This window comes from Palaemon carinicauda, chromosome 1, assembly GCF_036898095.1.
Source record: "Palaemon carinicauda isolate YSFRI2023 chromosome 1, ASM3689809v2, whole genome shotgun sequence".
In the NCBI taxonomy this organism is placed as follows: Eukaryota; Metazoa; Arthropoda; class Malacostraca; order Decapoda; family Palaemonidae; genus Palaemon; species Palaemon carinicauda.
In genome coordinates this window covers 125076871-125091540 of record NC_090725.1, presented here as the reverse complement: position 1 = coordinate 125091540, position 14670 = coordinate 125076871, and the positions used below count along the sequence as shown (strand labels likewise).

At 51.6% G+C, this 14670-nt stretch overlaps 1 protein-coding gene across 2 annotated transcripts in view; it reads right to left on the bottom strand.

Annotated features, from left to right (window-relative positions):
- LOC137651467 (protein dopey-1 homolog) overlaps positions 1 to 14670 on the bottom strand; it is a 501407-nt gene that overhangs the window by 467584 nt on the left and 19153 nt on the right. For both annotated transcript variants that reach the window (XM_068384695.1, XM_068384701.1), the window contains exon 2: positions 1933 to 2080. In XM_068384695.1, coding sequence (XP_068240796.1) covers positions 1933 to 2079 — 147 coding nt within the window. In that variant the 5' untranslated portion in view covers position 2080. The remainder of the gene's footprint in view (positions 1 to 1932; positions 2081 to 14670) is intronic.

Here is a 14670-nt window from a genome sequence, read left to right as displayed (position 1 = left end):
GAGTGTGACGAATGTTTGCAAGTGCTAACAATAACAGCTGCGCCAATGTAGAAGCTTGCATGTATAGCTGTATAGCATGCTGAAGCTCTCAAGTTACAGCTTACTCAAGAGAGAAGATAAAAATCTAAAAGAATGTATAGCCTCGATAGACTTGCATTGTTCATATTGTACTTGTGTGCTGTACAACAAGTCCCGAGTGGAGAGTGAAGTATTAAGTGCAAATGATGATGAGTGTGCTGTTCCTCTTGTACCATTAGCAAGTACTGGGTTAGGCGCCAAAAAAGTGTGCGCGCTGAACTCCCTTAATTGTCCGTCGTGGTGAAACTGTGCGCTATCGAAGTAGCGCGACTTGTGGCAATAGAAGAAAGGAGTTCTGTGCGCTGTCGAAGTAGAACCCAAACCGAAATAGCGAACACTTGCGTAGATGAGGTAGCGCACACTCCTGCTCTGAACAAAGAGTCTAGAGCTGCTGCACCGTCCTGCTCTGAAGTGCGATCATAAGCTAAAGCGCCATAACGCACTGAATAGTCGTCGCAAGCTAAAGTGCTGTGGGGAGCCGAAGCATGGTTGATCGACAAAGTGTTCTATAGCTTTGAAGTGCGGTGGCGCGTTGAAGGGCGGTCACGATTTGACAAGAGGTCGCACACTGGAGAGTGCTATAAGATAGGCTGCGGTGCCTCATTGTGAAGGACTCTGCTGGTCTGTGCAAGAACTGGGCAAGTCGAAGTGTCCAGGGAGACGCTCTGGTTGGCAAGAGAAAACTGAAGTTCTCTGGAAACACTGAACTCGCCGGAGACGTTCTGATGAACCATGCTCCGAGAGGCTACGGTATAGAGAAGCATGGACAAGTCCACTACCTTTCTCATCACCAAGCATGGCGGAGACCACTCAGGGGAAGACCGATCTCGCAAACGAGAAAGGTGACCCTAAGATGGGCAGGAACCAGCTTTGGACTTTGCACCCCCTCCTCCGACTGAGCAAACTTAGAAGCAAGTCCAAGGTTAAGATCAGGTTTGGCAGCAATGAAGATCACTCAGGGAAAGACCTAACCCACAAACGGTAAAAGTTTTCCCTGAGAGGAGCAGGATTATGCTTCCAACCTTGCACTCCCTCCGCCGAATGAAATCTCAGAACGAGGTAAATTGTCGCTGTATGTGATGAAGAGACCATTCAGGGGAAGATCGAACCTGCGAAAGGGAAAGGTGTCCCCTGAAAGGAGCAAGAACATAATTCAGACTTTGCACTCCCTCTGCCTGCTGAGTCATCTCAGAACAAGGGAGTACAGCATCATCAGCGCTGAGGTGCAAGACCAAGGACAAGTTCTGGATAGGCTGCAATTGGCCTTCTCGTAGAAAATGGCGAAGGTGCAGCAACGGAGAGTGACTTCCCTGAGGAGGAGGCAGAGCCACTTCGCAAGGGTAAGCGGCAGAGACCTTCAGACCTAAAAGTTGTCCGGCATACAGGGGAAAAATCAGGAACACAAAAAAGAGGTTTCTTCGCCCTTGAGTAAAAACCCCGACAGAGATGAGCTCCTCTTCAATTTCCCTCACGCCGACTCTTAAACAGCAACTATTGCACCTAAAAAAATAAAAGAAACTAAATGAACAAAATTGGTCAAAGGCCAGTAAAAATGGGTTAAGGTGTAGAGAAATGCAACATCCGCTTCTACCGAGCCAAAAGCATAGTCAATTGTATGCCAGGGTAGACTATTAACCCCTAGGCCACACCAACTAGCATACACCTGTATTCCTAGTCTTCCAGCTTCGCCAAAAGCATACTGTAAATAAAGACTGAAAGGGTTTGTATTAGTGAAGGAACAACTATCTTTTTTATAGACATTATGATAGATACACCAAAATAATGAGTAACAGGATCATAATTCTGCAGTACAATATACAGTATTTTTGTGAGCAAAATTAATAAAATTTATACCTTGTTGAGTTTACCAAGTGTGGATATAAGATCAGCCCACTCGCTAGTATTTTCAAAGTTACGAAGTGTCTTATCCACCGCTGCCACATAGGCACGGTACTTTGAATCACCAAGTAAATCATATTCTTCAAGACTCAAACCACTCATTCTGAAAAAAATAAAGGATAAAACAATAAGCATACTTATACCACGAACACACACAGACCTTATGCATAAGTCTTAGATCTTTGTTAAACAATAAACTGTAACTCAATGAGTTAATATTTATCGATTCAAACAAAACCTTATGTTTGTCATTAACATTGTCGAGTAATAAAAAGATACAGAGAAATTAACAACAAAAATAACAACACTTACCATGATTAGGCTATTTTCAATGGCTATAGCACATGAAGCACTGTACTGTACAGTACAAAAGGACAAATTTGTAGATAATTTGTATCTTTCCTAACGATACAAACCTTTAGCTATTTATTAGGGTATTACTTTTGACGAAGCTGGAAAGGACGAGCCATTAAATTTTAGCGAGGGTTAACAACTCATTCCGCTAGTAGCTTGCTACTGCTCCCACTCACACACCTGTGATTTAGCTCACTTTGCTTGGAAGTATGACTTCAAGGGGGAAAGGGCTGTTGGGTCAGTTTGCATAAATAGCTAAAGGTTTGTATCATTAGGAAAAATAAAAAATTATCTACGAAATTGTCATTTCTTAAGTAACCGGAATACAAAACTACGCTATTTATTAGGGGTGACTCACCCATTAGGAGGGTGGATGTCCCTGCCAATATGAAAAATTCGTAGATAATTTGTATTTTTCCTAACTATACAAACCTTAGCTATTTAATAGGGGTATTACTTCCGGGGTAACTGAAATGACGAGCCATTAAAATTTAACAAGGGTTTACTACCCACACCGCTAGTTAGTGGGGGTAGGGGAGGGTAGCTTGCTACTCCCAACCCCTCACACACACCTGTGCTTGAACTCACTTTGCTTGGAGGTAGGACTTCAAGGGGGATAGGGCTGGCGGGCAAGTTTGGTTAAATAGCTAAGGTTTGTATAGTTAGGAAAAATACAAATTATCTACGAATTTGTCATTTGTTCCGTAACTGGAATACAAATCACGCTTTTTAATAGGGGTGACTCACCCATTAGGAAGGGTGGACGTCCCAGCCAGTACTGGCTTTTGGCTTTGCCCGTGGGGTCGTTATTTGAGTGTGTAAGCACCCAAGAAATAAGGAGTCCCTGCACCTCGCTAGAACCTTGCTACGCAAGGACTGCGGCCTATGCAAGCTGTGTGTGAAGGTATGAAGAAGTGTGACTCATCCTAGGAAGTTGTTCTGAAGTTCTTTAGATGGAAACTTGTAGACTAGGACTTTCCCAATACCACCTCGTCAGGGTATGGGGACGTAAAAGTATTAACTTAATACTAGGAAAACAAGGGAGCATGGTTTACCTGCAGTGGTTTGAGGTCAGCTATGCAGAGAACCCAGGATGCTGCTTTCCCCAAGAGAGGGGAGGATGAAGAAAAGAATAAGGGCCAGTCAAACCTTTTCATTCATGCAGACTAAAACCGGGTAACAATGCCCTCAACCTTCTGCTACTTGTCCAATAAGGAGCTTGAGGTTTTAAACCCACTGTTGTGCAGCCACCACAGGGCCGATAGAGAACGTATCGAGCCTCCTGTGAGTCACGTCTTGCAGGTAGTGGGCTATGAATGTTGTTTGACGCTTCCACACCCCCGCTTGAAGGACCTGCTTCACAGAGAAATTTCTTCTGAAGGCCAGGGACGTAGCTACGCCCCTGACATCATGTGCTCTAGGGCGACGTGACGGAGGAGGATCTGGATTCAAGGCCAGATGAATGACCCTACGAATCCATGCAGAGATGGTGTTCTTGGTGACCCTCCTCTTAGTCCTCCCTGTGCTGACGAATAATGCTGGCACATGAGGACGGACTGCAGCTGTTCTTTTGAGGTATAGCCTCAAACTCCTTACTGGGCATGGTAAGATATGCACTGGGTCATCTGTTACAGAGCGGAGACTAGAAATCCTGAAGGAGTCGAATCGAGGATCCGCTACTCCAGGATTCTGAGTCTTAGCAATAAACTTAGGGAGGAATCTGAACGTTACCTCCCACATCCCCTTGAATGGGCGATGTCATACGAGAGACCATGAAGTTCGCTAACAGGCTTGGCCGAAGCCAAAGCTAGCAGGAACACCGTCTTCCAGGTTAGGTGGCGATCTGATGCCTGGCGTAATGGTTCATAGGGAGGTCTCTTAAGAGACCTGAGAACTCGAACCACGTTCCATGGAGGAGGTCTCACTTCCGACTGAGGGTAGGTAAGTTCATAACTACGTATGAGTAGAGAAAATTCTAGCGATGAAGAAATGTCCATTCCTTTCAGCCTGAAAGCTAGACTTAAGGCTGAGCGATAGCCTTTCACTGCCGAGACTGAAAGGCGCATTTCTTCCCGCAAACACACAAGGAACTCCGCTATTGTTGGAATAGTGGTATCGAGTGGAGAGATACCCCTTCCGCGACACCAACCACAGAAGGCTTTCCACTTTGCCTGGAAGACTGCTGCGGATGACTTTCCCAGATGTCCAGACATCCTGACAGCAACTTGCTGCGAAAATCCTCTCTCAGAGTGGAGATGCTGGATAGTCTCCAGGTGTGAAGTCGTAGCGAAGCTACGGCTTTGTGAAAGATGTTGGCATGTGGTTGCTTGAGCAGATTGTGCCGTGGAGGGAGTTCTCTTGGTAGCTCCGTTAGGAGTTGCAGAAGGTCCGGAAACCATTCCGCGTGGTGCCATAGCGGAGCTATGAGGGTCATTGAAAGATTGACCAATGTTCTGGTCCTGTTGAGCACCCTCCTCATCAGACAGAACGGGGGAAAGGCGTAAACGTCGATGTTGTTCCACCGTTGTTGGAAAGCATCTTGCCAGAGAGCCTTGGGGTCTGGGACTGGGGAGCAGTACAACAGGAGCCTGAAGTTCAGGGCTGTTGCGAACAAATCCACAGTCGGAGAACCCCACAAAGTCAGGGCTTTGTTGGCTACTAGATGATCCAAAGACCACTCGGTACTCACTATCTGAGACGCTCTGCTCAGATTGTCAGCGAGCACATTCCTTTTCCCTGGAATGAAGCGTGCCGATAGCGGTATCGAGTGGATTTTGGCCTATCTCAGTATCACTACTGCTAGATGGGATAGCTGCTGCGAAAAAGTACCTCCTTGTTTGTTGATGTAAGCCACTACTGTGGTGTTGTCGCTCATCACCACCACAGAGTGACCTGCCAGGTATTGTTGGAACTGTTGAAGGGCCAGGAACACGGCCTTCATCTCTACGAGATTTATATGGAGATACTTATCTGACTCTGACCACAGGCCTGAGGTTGTGTGGTGCAGTACGTTGGCCCCCCACCCTTTCTTTGAAGCATCCGAAAACAGCATCAAATCCGGGGGAAGGACGACAAGGTCCACTACTTTTCGTAGGTTCTCATCTGCCACCCACCACTGGAGGTCCGTCAGTTCCGCAGGTCCCATAGGGATCAGGACGTCCGGGGAATCGTAACCTTGATTCCACCGGGACTTGAGTCGCCACTGGAGGGATCTCATCCTGAGGCGACCGTTGGGAACTAGACGAGCCAATGATGAAAGGTGACCGAGGAGACGTAACCACGATTGGGCTGGAAATTTTTCTCGTCTGAAAAAAGGGCTTGCGACCTTACTCAGCCTTGCTATCCTGTCGTCTGATGGGAAGGCTTTGTGGAGATTGGTGTCTATAACCATGCCTAGATATACCAGTCTTTGAGTGGGAAGCAGTGAGGACTTCTCGAGATTTACCAGGATCCCCAGATCCTGGAAAAGTCTCAGAAGTTTGTCCCGGTGTTGAAGAAGGGATGACACCGAGTCTGCTAGGATTAACCAGTCGTCCAGATAAAGAAGGAGACGGATATTAGGGTGAACACTCTGGTGAAAACCTGTGGTGCTGTGGAGAGACCGAAGCACAGCACCTTGAACTGGTACTCTTTGTTGTCTAGCTGAATCTTAAGTACTTCCTTGAAGATGGATGGACTGGGATCTGGAAGTATGCGTCCTTTAGATCCAGTGTACACATAAAGTCTTGCGGTCTCACTGCTAGTCTGACCGTGTCTGCCATCTCCAAACTGAACGGAGTTTGTTTGACAAACCCGTTCAGTGTTGAGATGTCGATGACTGGTCTCCAGCCTCCAGACGCCTTCTTTACAAGAAAGAGTCGACTGAAGAAGCCTGGAGACCTGTCGAGGACCTCTTGGAGAGCGCCCTTCTTTAACAGGGTCTGGACTTCTGCCCGAAGGGCTTGCCCCCTTGCCGATCCCATGGCAAGGGATCTCAATGACACTGGATTCGTCGTCAGGGGAGGTAGAGATGCTGTGAACGGGACGTGATATCCCTGACTGATTACGGAAATCGTCCAGGAATCAGCCCCGAGTTGCTGCCACCTGTCTGAGCAACTCTGTAGGCATCCCCCCACTGGTGGACATGCAGGGGGACTGCCAATCCTAGCGTTTGCGGCCTCGGCTACTCCCTCTAGGATTCTTACCTCCCCTGGAGGACTTTTTGCCTTTCCTATCCTTGACAGGAAAGGGCTTAGACACCATTGTCTTCGCTGCTGTCGTTGATTTTGCGGTCTTGGTCGGACGGGACTGCTTGGGTGCTGGAGGCTTATGGGGCTTAGATGTCAAAGCCCTATGAAGGAGGGAGTCTTGGTGAGACTTCCTCCACCTCTCAGCAGCCGGTTCCACATCCTTAGGCTCAAACAGGATCGTTCCTTCTAAAGAAGAATGCCTGAGCCTATTGATCTCGGTGCTAGGGACCTTCTGATGGAATCTCTCAGCCACCGCATCCCGACGTTTCAGGATGGTGTTTGCCCACAAGTTCGAGACTCGGTGGGCCAGAAACTCGATCGTGCGAGTGCCTGAGAGAAGGAACGTCTCCATAGCCTTCCTGGTACGTTTTTTGCAGAAATCCTAAGAGCGTATCAGGATACCTAAAGTCCCTAACCAGATGTCAAGCCACGAAGTGGCTTGCATAGCACACTTCGCAACCTTCTGGCTAAGGATCTCGGTTGCCGAGAACGAGACCTGCCGGTTGGAGAGTCTCTCAAGAGGGACTCCCCTGGTAAGCTCTTCCAACGAATGGTGGAGAGGAAGAGCTAAACAAGGCTCCTCCAAGATCTCAAAGTACCTAGTCTGCTGTACGCGAGGAGGTGGGAGAAGCTTGTTGCCGGCACTGGAACGGTTGGAGGAAGACAACTCGGAGAGCTGTACAGCGATCTTGTCCCTGGTCTCTTAACCCCCTGAGACCAGGGCAGAGCCGCACTGGTCTTAGATGGTTTCTGAGTACCGAATACGCGGTCCAAGACAAGTGTCCTTGCCCTCTCGAGGAGGGATCTCTGGGTCGGAAAACCCATTGAGAGCCCTCATTAAAGTCAGAACTTGCCAAAACGCATGCTCTGACTCTTGCTGTTCTCCTCCTGACATTGCAGCGAAGTCTCCTGTCCCCAAAGGCTCTTCTTGGGGAGAGTCGCGGACGTTCTCCGAGTGGCTAGTTGGCTCCGTCCTTGGTCTTGTAGAGGACTTTGGTAAAGTCTTTGAGTCCTTCGACTCCTTCCTGGGAAGGTTGTAAGACTCCATCATAGAAGATGGCAAGTTCTTTCCAGCCCCCACTTGAGAAGACTTCTCAGCGCGAGGAGGGATTTCCCTCATAGGTGCGATGGGGGAAAGTCTCACCTCATGTGATTCCCGAGGACGGGAAGTACTCATCCGACAGGGAAGGAGAGAAAGTCTGGGGGAGTGAAGGAACCTGCCTCGAAGGCTTGCGTGGAGTCAACTTAGCACTTGGAGAAGTTACCGCGTCCGGAACTCCTCTTTTTCTCTTCAGAGGGGTAAAGACAGCCAAGGATCTGTGACCTAATTCAGAGAAAACAGGCTTGAACGCCTGTGTAACTGCTCTGATTAGTGCACCGAACCAAGGTTGTTGACTGACGGACACGCTATCAGACACCCCCTTTGAAGGGACAGGGATAGAAGGATCCCTGGGAGGAGTTCCCATAGGTGGGTTCGCCTGAAAAGGAACCGGGATCCTGGACCCCTCTGGATGTTTCCCTTCCGCCGCAATACGCGCTGTTATGCGTTTGCGGGGAGGGGAATGAGGCGATGGCGACCTTGCCATGCGTTGTCCAGCAGCCTCGCACGCGGGAGGATATTGACGCTCACGCGATGGAGAATACCAGGGGTCGCGCGCGGGAGACTGTGGGCGCACAGGCGAGCGCACGGGAGACTGTGGGCGCACAGGCGAGCGCGCGGGAGACTGTGGGCGCACAGGCGAGCGCGCGGGAGACTGTGGGCGCACAGGCGAGCGCGCGGGAAACTGATGACGCCCGCGCGGGGGAGAATATTCGCGCGCGAGTGGGCGCGCAGGATCAGAGCGTAGAATGCGCGGGCGAGAGTTCATGCGCCCCTGAAGAGGCCGTAGGGCGAGCGTGCGCAGGAGAGATACCCCTGGCGCGCAGTTGAAGCCTGAGCTGCTCGTGAGCGCGCATCAGAATGGTGGTGCGCAACTGCAGGAGAGGATGGGCTAGGGCGCGCAGGGTGCGTGCGCGTATCCTCGTGGACGCGTGCAGGAGACTGCGCGTCGGCGCGATGGCGCGCTGGAGAAAGCTGGCGCATTGGCGAGCGCTGGCGCGTGGGAGAAGTCAGTATAGACTTGCCAACAGCGCCCAGATCCGAAGATCGTGGGCGCGCAGGAGATGACTGCTGTGCGTGGGTGCTGGCGCGCAGGAGATCGCTGGGGTGCAGGAGAACGCTGGCGTACAGGAGAGCGCTGGCGCGCAGGAGAACGCTGGCGCGCAGGAGAACGCTGGCGCGCAGGAGAGCGCTGGCGCGCAGGAGAGCGCTGGCGCGCAGGAGAGCGCTGGCGCGCAGGAGGTTGATGGCACGCAGGAGGTTGATGGCACGCAGGAGCGCGCTGACGCGCAAGTGAGGGATGGTGTAATGCTGGACGTGGGCGCGCTTGCTCAGACAAAGCCTGGCGCACAGGAGAACGTGGGCGCGTATGCTCTACTTTGCTGGCATAGCGCGTGAGGGAAGCATGTGCGCGTTGGCACATACGCCCTTGATGCCCTGTATTAGGGTTAGAAGATGATGCCTGACGAGCGTGGAGGTCAGGTTTCGTCGGCGCGTAGCGCGCATCAGCACTCAGGAACGATGACGGCAGGTCGGCAGGTCTGATGGGTGGAAGGTCGACGTGTCCTTTGAAAGGACGACCTTCCACCGAAGGGGATCATGAACGATCCGCTGAGAGGTCCAGGACCAAAGCAGGAACAGTCGGTGATCGCTGATGAGGCTCATCTGCGGGGACTGCAACGAAGATGTAGAACCAAAGAGGCGCCTCCTCACCGCAGGTGAAGGAAGGCCTCTCTGGCGAAGAGGAAGGCGAGCCTTGCGACGAATACGCCCTCTGGGGGCCGTGGGATCAGCAAGCTGACCTTCTGCAGTCCTCCGAAGAGGATTCTCTGTAAGTGAACTCCCCCGAGGGGGAGAAACACTAGCAGGAGAGACTGTTTGACTTAGTTTCTTCCTCGTTGGTTGAACAGGAACGGGAGAAACTAAGCCTTCAGCTACTGTGGGGTTTGAAGAGGCTGAGGTAGTAGGAGATACTGCATTGGATACCTCTGACACCACAACGTCGACAATCGACAGAGGATCAACCTCTACCGGAGGCGGCGATTGCTTGACAGCGGCACCAAATCGGATGTAGTCAAGTAAGACTTCCTTGGAGGGCGAACCCTCAAGCCCCAAGGAAGACCAAAGCTGGAAAAGATGGATTAGTGACATCCTCCCCCGGGGGAAGAGGTGGAGCTGCCTCGCTAGGGGAGGCAACGCCATCTCTTGAACCTCGAGCTTGGAAAACAGTACAACGGTCTATGCTACCACTCGACGGTCTCTTGAAAGAGACCGACCGAGTGGGAGCTTCAGAGGAGGTTTGAGCAACGGAAGAAGAGGCCTTGGGTTTTTCTCCTTTCAAAGAAACCTTCGAAGGAGAAATATCCCGTTTGGACTTCTTCTTCCATCGCCATGAAAACCTCTCCCACTGGGAGGTAGACCACTCCCTGCACTCACTACACTTATTATCACTATCACACCATTGACCTCTACAGGAAGGGCAAAGGGCGTGAGGGTCTGCCTTGACCGCCGACATGAATGTTCCACAGGGGCGGTCGGGTAATCCTGGGCAGGTGCGCATAATAGCAGAGGCCAACTTCACACACAAAACTGTCAAAAAGAGAAAGCAAAAAAAAGCATTAATGGCTGCCAATGAGCGGGGGAGGATGACAGCGGACACGTCCGACTACCATCCGAGCCGAGAGCAAAATGAGTTCAAGCACAGGCGTGTGTAAGGGGGGGGGGTAACAAGCTACCCTCCCCTACCCCCGCTAACTAACGTTGTGGGTAGTAAACCCTAGTTAACTTTTAATGGCTCGTCATTTCAGCTACGCCGAAAGTAATATGACAGATTCGTAGATAATTTGTATTTTTCCTAACTATACAAAACTTTGCTATTTACATGGGGTAATTACTTCGGCGTAGCTGAATGACGAGCCATAAGAATTTTAACGAGGGTTTACTACCCCTCCGCTAGTTAGCAGGGGGTAGGGAGGGGGTAGCTTGCTACCCCATCCCCCTCACACACACAGTGCAAACTCCACTTTACTTAGAGGTAGGACTTATCTTGGGGGACAGGGCTGGCGGGCAAATATGTGTAAATAGCTAAGGTTTGTATAGTTAGGAAAAATACAAATTATCTACGAATTTGTCATTTGTTCCGTAACTGAAATACAAACCACGCTATTTACATGGGGTGACTTAACCCTTAGGAAGGGTGGTAAGTCCCTGCCATACTGGCTTTGGCTTGCCCGGGGATTCCATATTCGAGCGTTTAAGTACTCTGACAATAGGGAATCCCTGCTCCTCGCTAGCGGTTGTGAAACTGCCGCGGCCTACGTAAGGTGTGTGCGAAGGTGAAAAGTGACTCATCCTAGGAAGTTGACCTGGAGTTCCTCAGAAGGAAATCTAGGCTAGGACTCTCCCAATACCTCCCAATACATGACAGTATTACACTTAATACTAGGAACACAAGGAAGCATGGTCTACCTGCAGTGTTTTGAGGTCAGCTGTGCAGAGAACCCAGGATGCTGCTTTCTCCAAGGGAGGAGAGGATGAAGAAAAGAAAGAGGGCCAGACAGATCTTTTCATTCATGCAGACTTACACCAGGTAACAATGCCCTCAACCTTCTTCTACTTGTCCATTAAGGAGCCTGAGGTTTAGACCAGCTGTTGTGCAGCCACCACAGGGCCGATAGAAAACGTATCGAGCCTCATGTGGGTCATGTCTTGCAGGTAAAGGGCTGTGAAGGTGGTCTGACGCTTTAACACCCCCGCTTGCAGGACCTGCGTCACTGAATGATACTTCATGAAGGGCAGGGACGTAGCTACGCCCTTGACATCATGCGCTCTAGGGCGATGTGACGGAGAAGGGTCAGGATTCAAGGCCAGGTGTAACACCCTGCGAATCCAGGCTGAGATGGTATTCCTGGTGACCTTTCTCTTCGTTTTCCCAGTGTCCACGAACGAGCCTTGAACCTGGGGAGGAACTGCAGCTGTTCTCTTAAGACACCACCTCAGACTCCCTACTGGCAAGGTAGGGGATGGTCTGGGTCATCTGTTACAGGACGGAGACTCGAAACCTGGAAAGAGTCACATCGCGGGTCCGGCACTCCCGGGTTCTGAGTCTTGGCAACAAAACTCAGGGACGAACCTGAACGTTACCTCCCCCTATCCCCTTGAATGGGCGATGTCGTATGAGAGACCATGTAACTCGCTTGGCCGAGGAAAAGGCTAGCAGGAACACTGTCTACCCGGTAGGGTGGTGATCTGGGGCCTTACGTAGTGGTTCGTAGGGAGGTCTCTTTAGAGACTTGAGGACTCGAACCACGTTCCAAGGAGGAGGTCTCACTTCCGACTGAGGGCAGGAGAGAACATGGCTTCGTATGAGGAAAGAGAGTTCCAGCGAGGGAGAAATGTCTATCCTTTGAGCCTGAAGGCAAGACTTAAGGCTGAGAGATAGCCTTTCACAGCCGAAACTGAAAGGCACATTTCATCCCGCATATACACGAGGAGCTCCGCTATTGCTGGAAGTGGCATCGTGTGGAGGGATACCCTCTCCACGACACCGACCACAGTAACTCGCCCCTTCGCCTGGGAGACTACTGCGGAAGACTTGCACAGGTGTCCAGACATCCTTTTCGCAACTTGTTGCGAAAATCCTCTCTCTTTGAGGAGATGCTGGATAGTCTCCCAGCGTGAAGTCGAAGCGAAGCTACGGCTTTGTGGAGGATGTTGGCATGTGGTTGTGTGAGTAACCCGTGACGTGGAGGGAGTTCCCTCGGAGGCTCCGTAAGGAGTTACAGATGGACTGGTGAGCCATTCTGCGAGAGGCCCTAGCGGAGCTATGGAGGTCATTGAGAGACTGACCGATACTCTGGTCTTGTAAAGTACTCTCCTCATCAGCCAGAACGGGGGAAGGCGAACAAATCGATGTTGTCCCACCGTTGTTGGAAGGCATCTTACCAGAGGGCCTTGGGGTCCGGGACCGGGGACCAGTACAGCGGGAGCTGACAGTTCAGCGCTGTAGCGAACCGGTCCACAGAGGGGAGCCCCACAGAGTCAGGACTTTGTAGGCTACTTGAGGATCCAAAGACCACTCGGTATCTAGTATCTTTGTCGCACTGCTCAGACTGTCGGCGAGCCCATTCCTTTGCCCGGAATAAAGCGAGCTGCTAGGGTGATCGAGAGGAACTCAGGCCATCTCGGTATCTCTACTGCAAGATGGGATGGCTGTTCTGAAAAAGTACCTCCCTGTCTGAGCATGTAAGCCATCACTGTGGTGTTGTCGATCCTCACAACCACAGAGTAGTCCGCCAGGCTTGGTGGAGCTACTGAAGTGCCAGAAACACGGCCTTCATCTCTAGTAGGTCTAGAGAAGGTACTTTCCTGGTTCTGACCACTGGCCTGAGGTCCCGTGGTTCAGAACGTGGGCCCCCCCCCCCCCCTTTCTTTGACGCGTCCGAAAACAGCATCAAGTCTGGGGGGAGGACAAGAAGGTCCACTCCCTTTTGTAGATTCTCGTCTGCTACCCACCACTGGGGATCCATCTGTTCCGGTTGTCCCATAGGGATCCAGGTGTCCGGGGAGTCGTGTCCCTGACTCCACCGCGACCTGAGTCGCCACTGGAGAGAACTCATCCTGAGGCGCCTGTTGGAAACCAGACGGGCCAGGGAGGAGAAATGGTTGAGGAGATGTAACCACGTTTGGGTTGGAGGTTCTTCTCGTGTGAGGAAAAGTCTCGCGACCTTCCTCAGCCTTGCTATCCTGGCTCTGAAGGGAAGGCTTTGGGAGATTGGTGTCTAAGACCATGCCTAGGTATACCAGACTCTGAGAGGGCAGCGGGGAGGACTTCTCGAGGACCACCATGATCCTTAGAACTTGGCAAAGTCCGAGAAACTTGTCCCGATGGCGAAGAAGGGTTGCCTTCGAGTCTGCTAGGATCAGCCAGTCGCCGAGGAAACGGAGGAGACGGATGCCGATCCTGTGATCCCATGAAGAGATCAGAGTGGACACCTCGACGAACACTTGAGGTGCTGTGGAGAGACCGAAGCACAGCACCTTGAACTGGTATATCTGTCTTCCAGGCAAAATCCAAAGTACTTCTTTGAAGACGGGTGGACCGGGATTGGAAGTACGCGTCCTACAGGTCCAGTGTACACATGAAGTCTTGTGGTCTCACCGCAAGACTGACCGTGTCTGCCGTCGCCATGCTGAACGGAGATTGTTTGACAAACCCGTTCAGTGTCGAGAGGACGATGACCGGTCTCCAGCCTCCAGACACCTTCTAACAGGGAGGAGTCGATTAAAGAAGCCTGGGGACCCGTTCGCAACCTCTTGGAGGGAGCGCTTCTTCAACATGGTCTGGACTTCTGCCCGGAGGGCCCCTCCCCTTATCGATCCCTACCCAGGGAGGAGGGAGGGGCTCGTTACCGACACTGGATCTATTGAAGGAGGCAAGCTCAGAGAACTGGCCCTCGGCCTTGTCTCTGGCGCTCTTCATTCCCTGAAACCAGGGCAAAGCTGCACCGGCCCTAGGGAGTTCCTGGGTGGCGTAGATTCGGTCCCAGACCGTATCCTTCCCTTCACGAGGAGGAATCTCTGGGTCTGGGGTCACCTTGAGGTTCCTCCTGAGGGTCAGGACCTGCCAGAACGCGAGTTCCGACCCCTTGAGCTCTCCTCCTGATGGACTAGCAGCGAGGTCTCCCGTCCCCAGAGGCTCTTCCTGGGGAGACTCGCAGACATGCTCCAAGGGTCCATCTGGTTCCTGTCGGGTCCTTGCGGAAGACTGGGCCTTCAGTTCCCTCCTAGGAGGAAAACAGGACTCCAGCAATGAAGGATGTAAGGCTTTCGCCCCCTCCGCACGAGAAGATTTCTCAGGAAGAGGCGGGGATTCCCCCTTTGGTGTGATGGGGGAGAGGACCGGATCTTCCAACCCTCCTGGGGATGGGTAATGCTCCTCCGCAGGGGAGGGGGAGGAAGTCTGAGGAGAGATAGGAGCCTGGGTAAGGACTCGCGAAGAAACAGGATAGT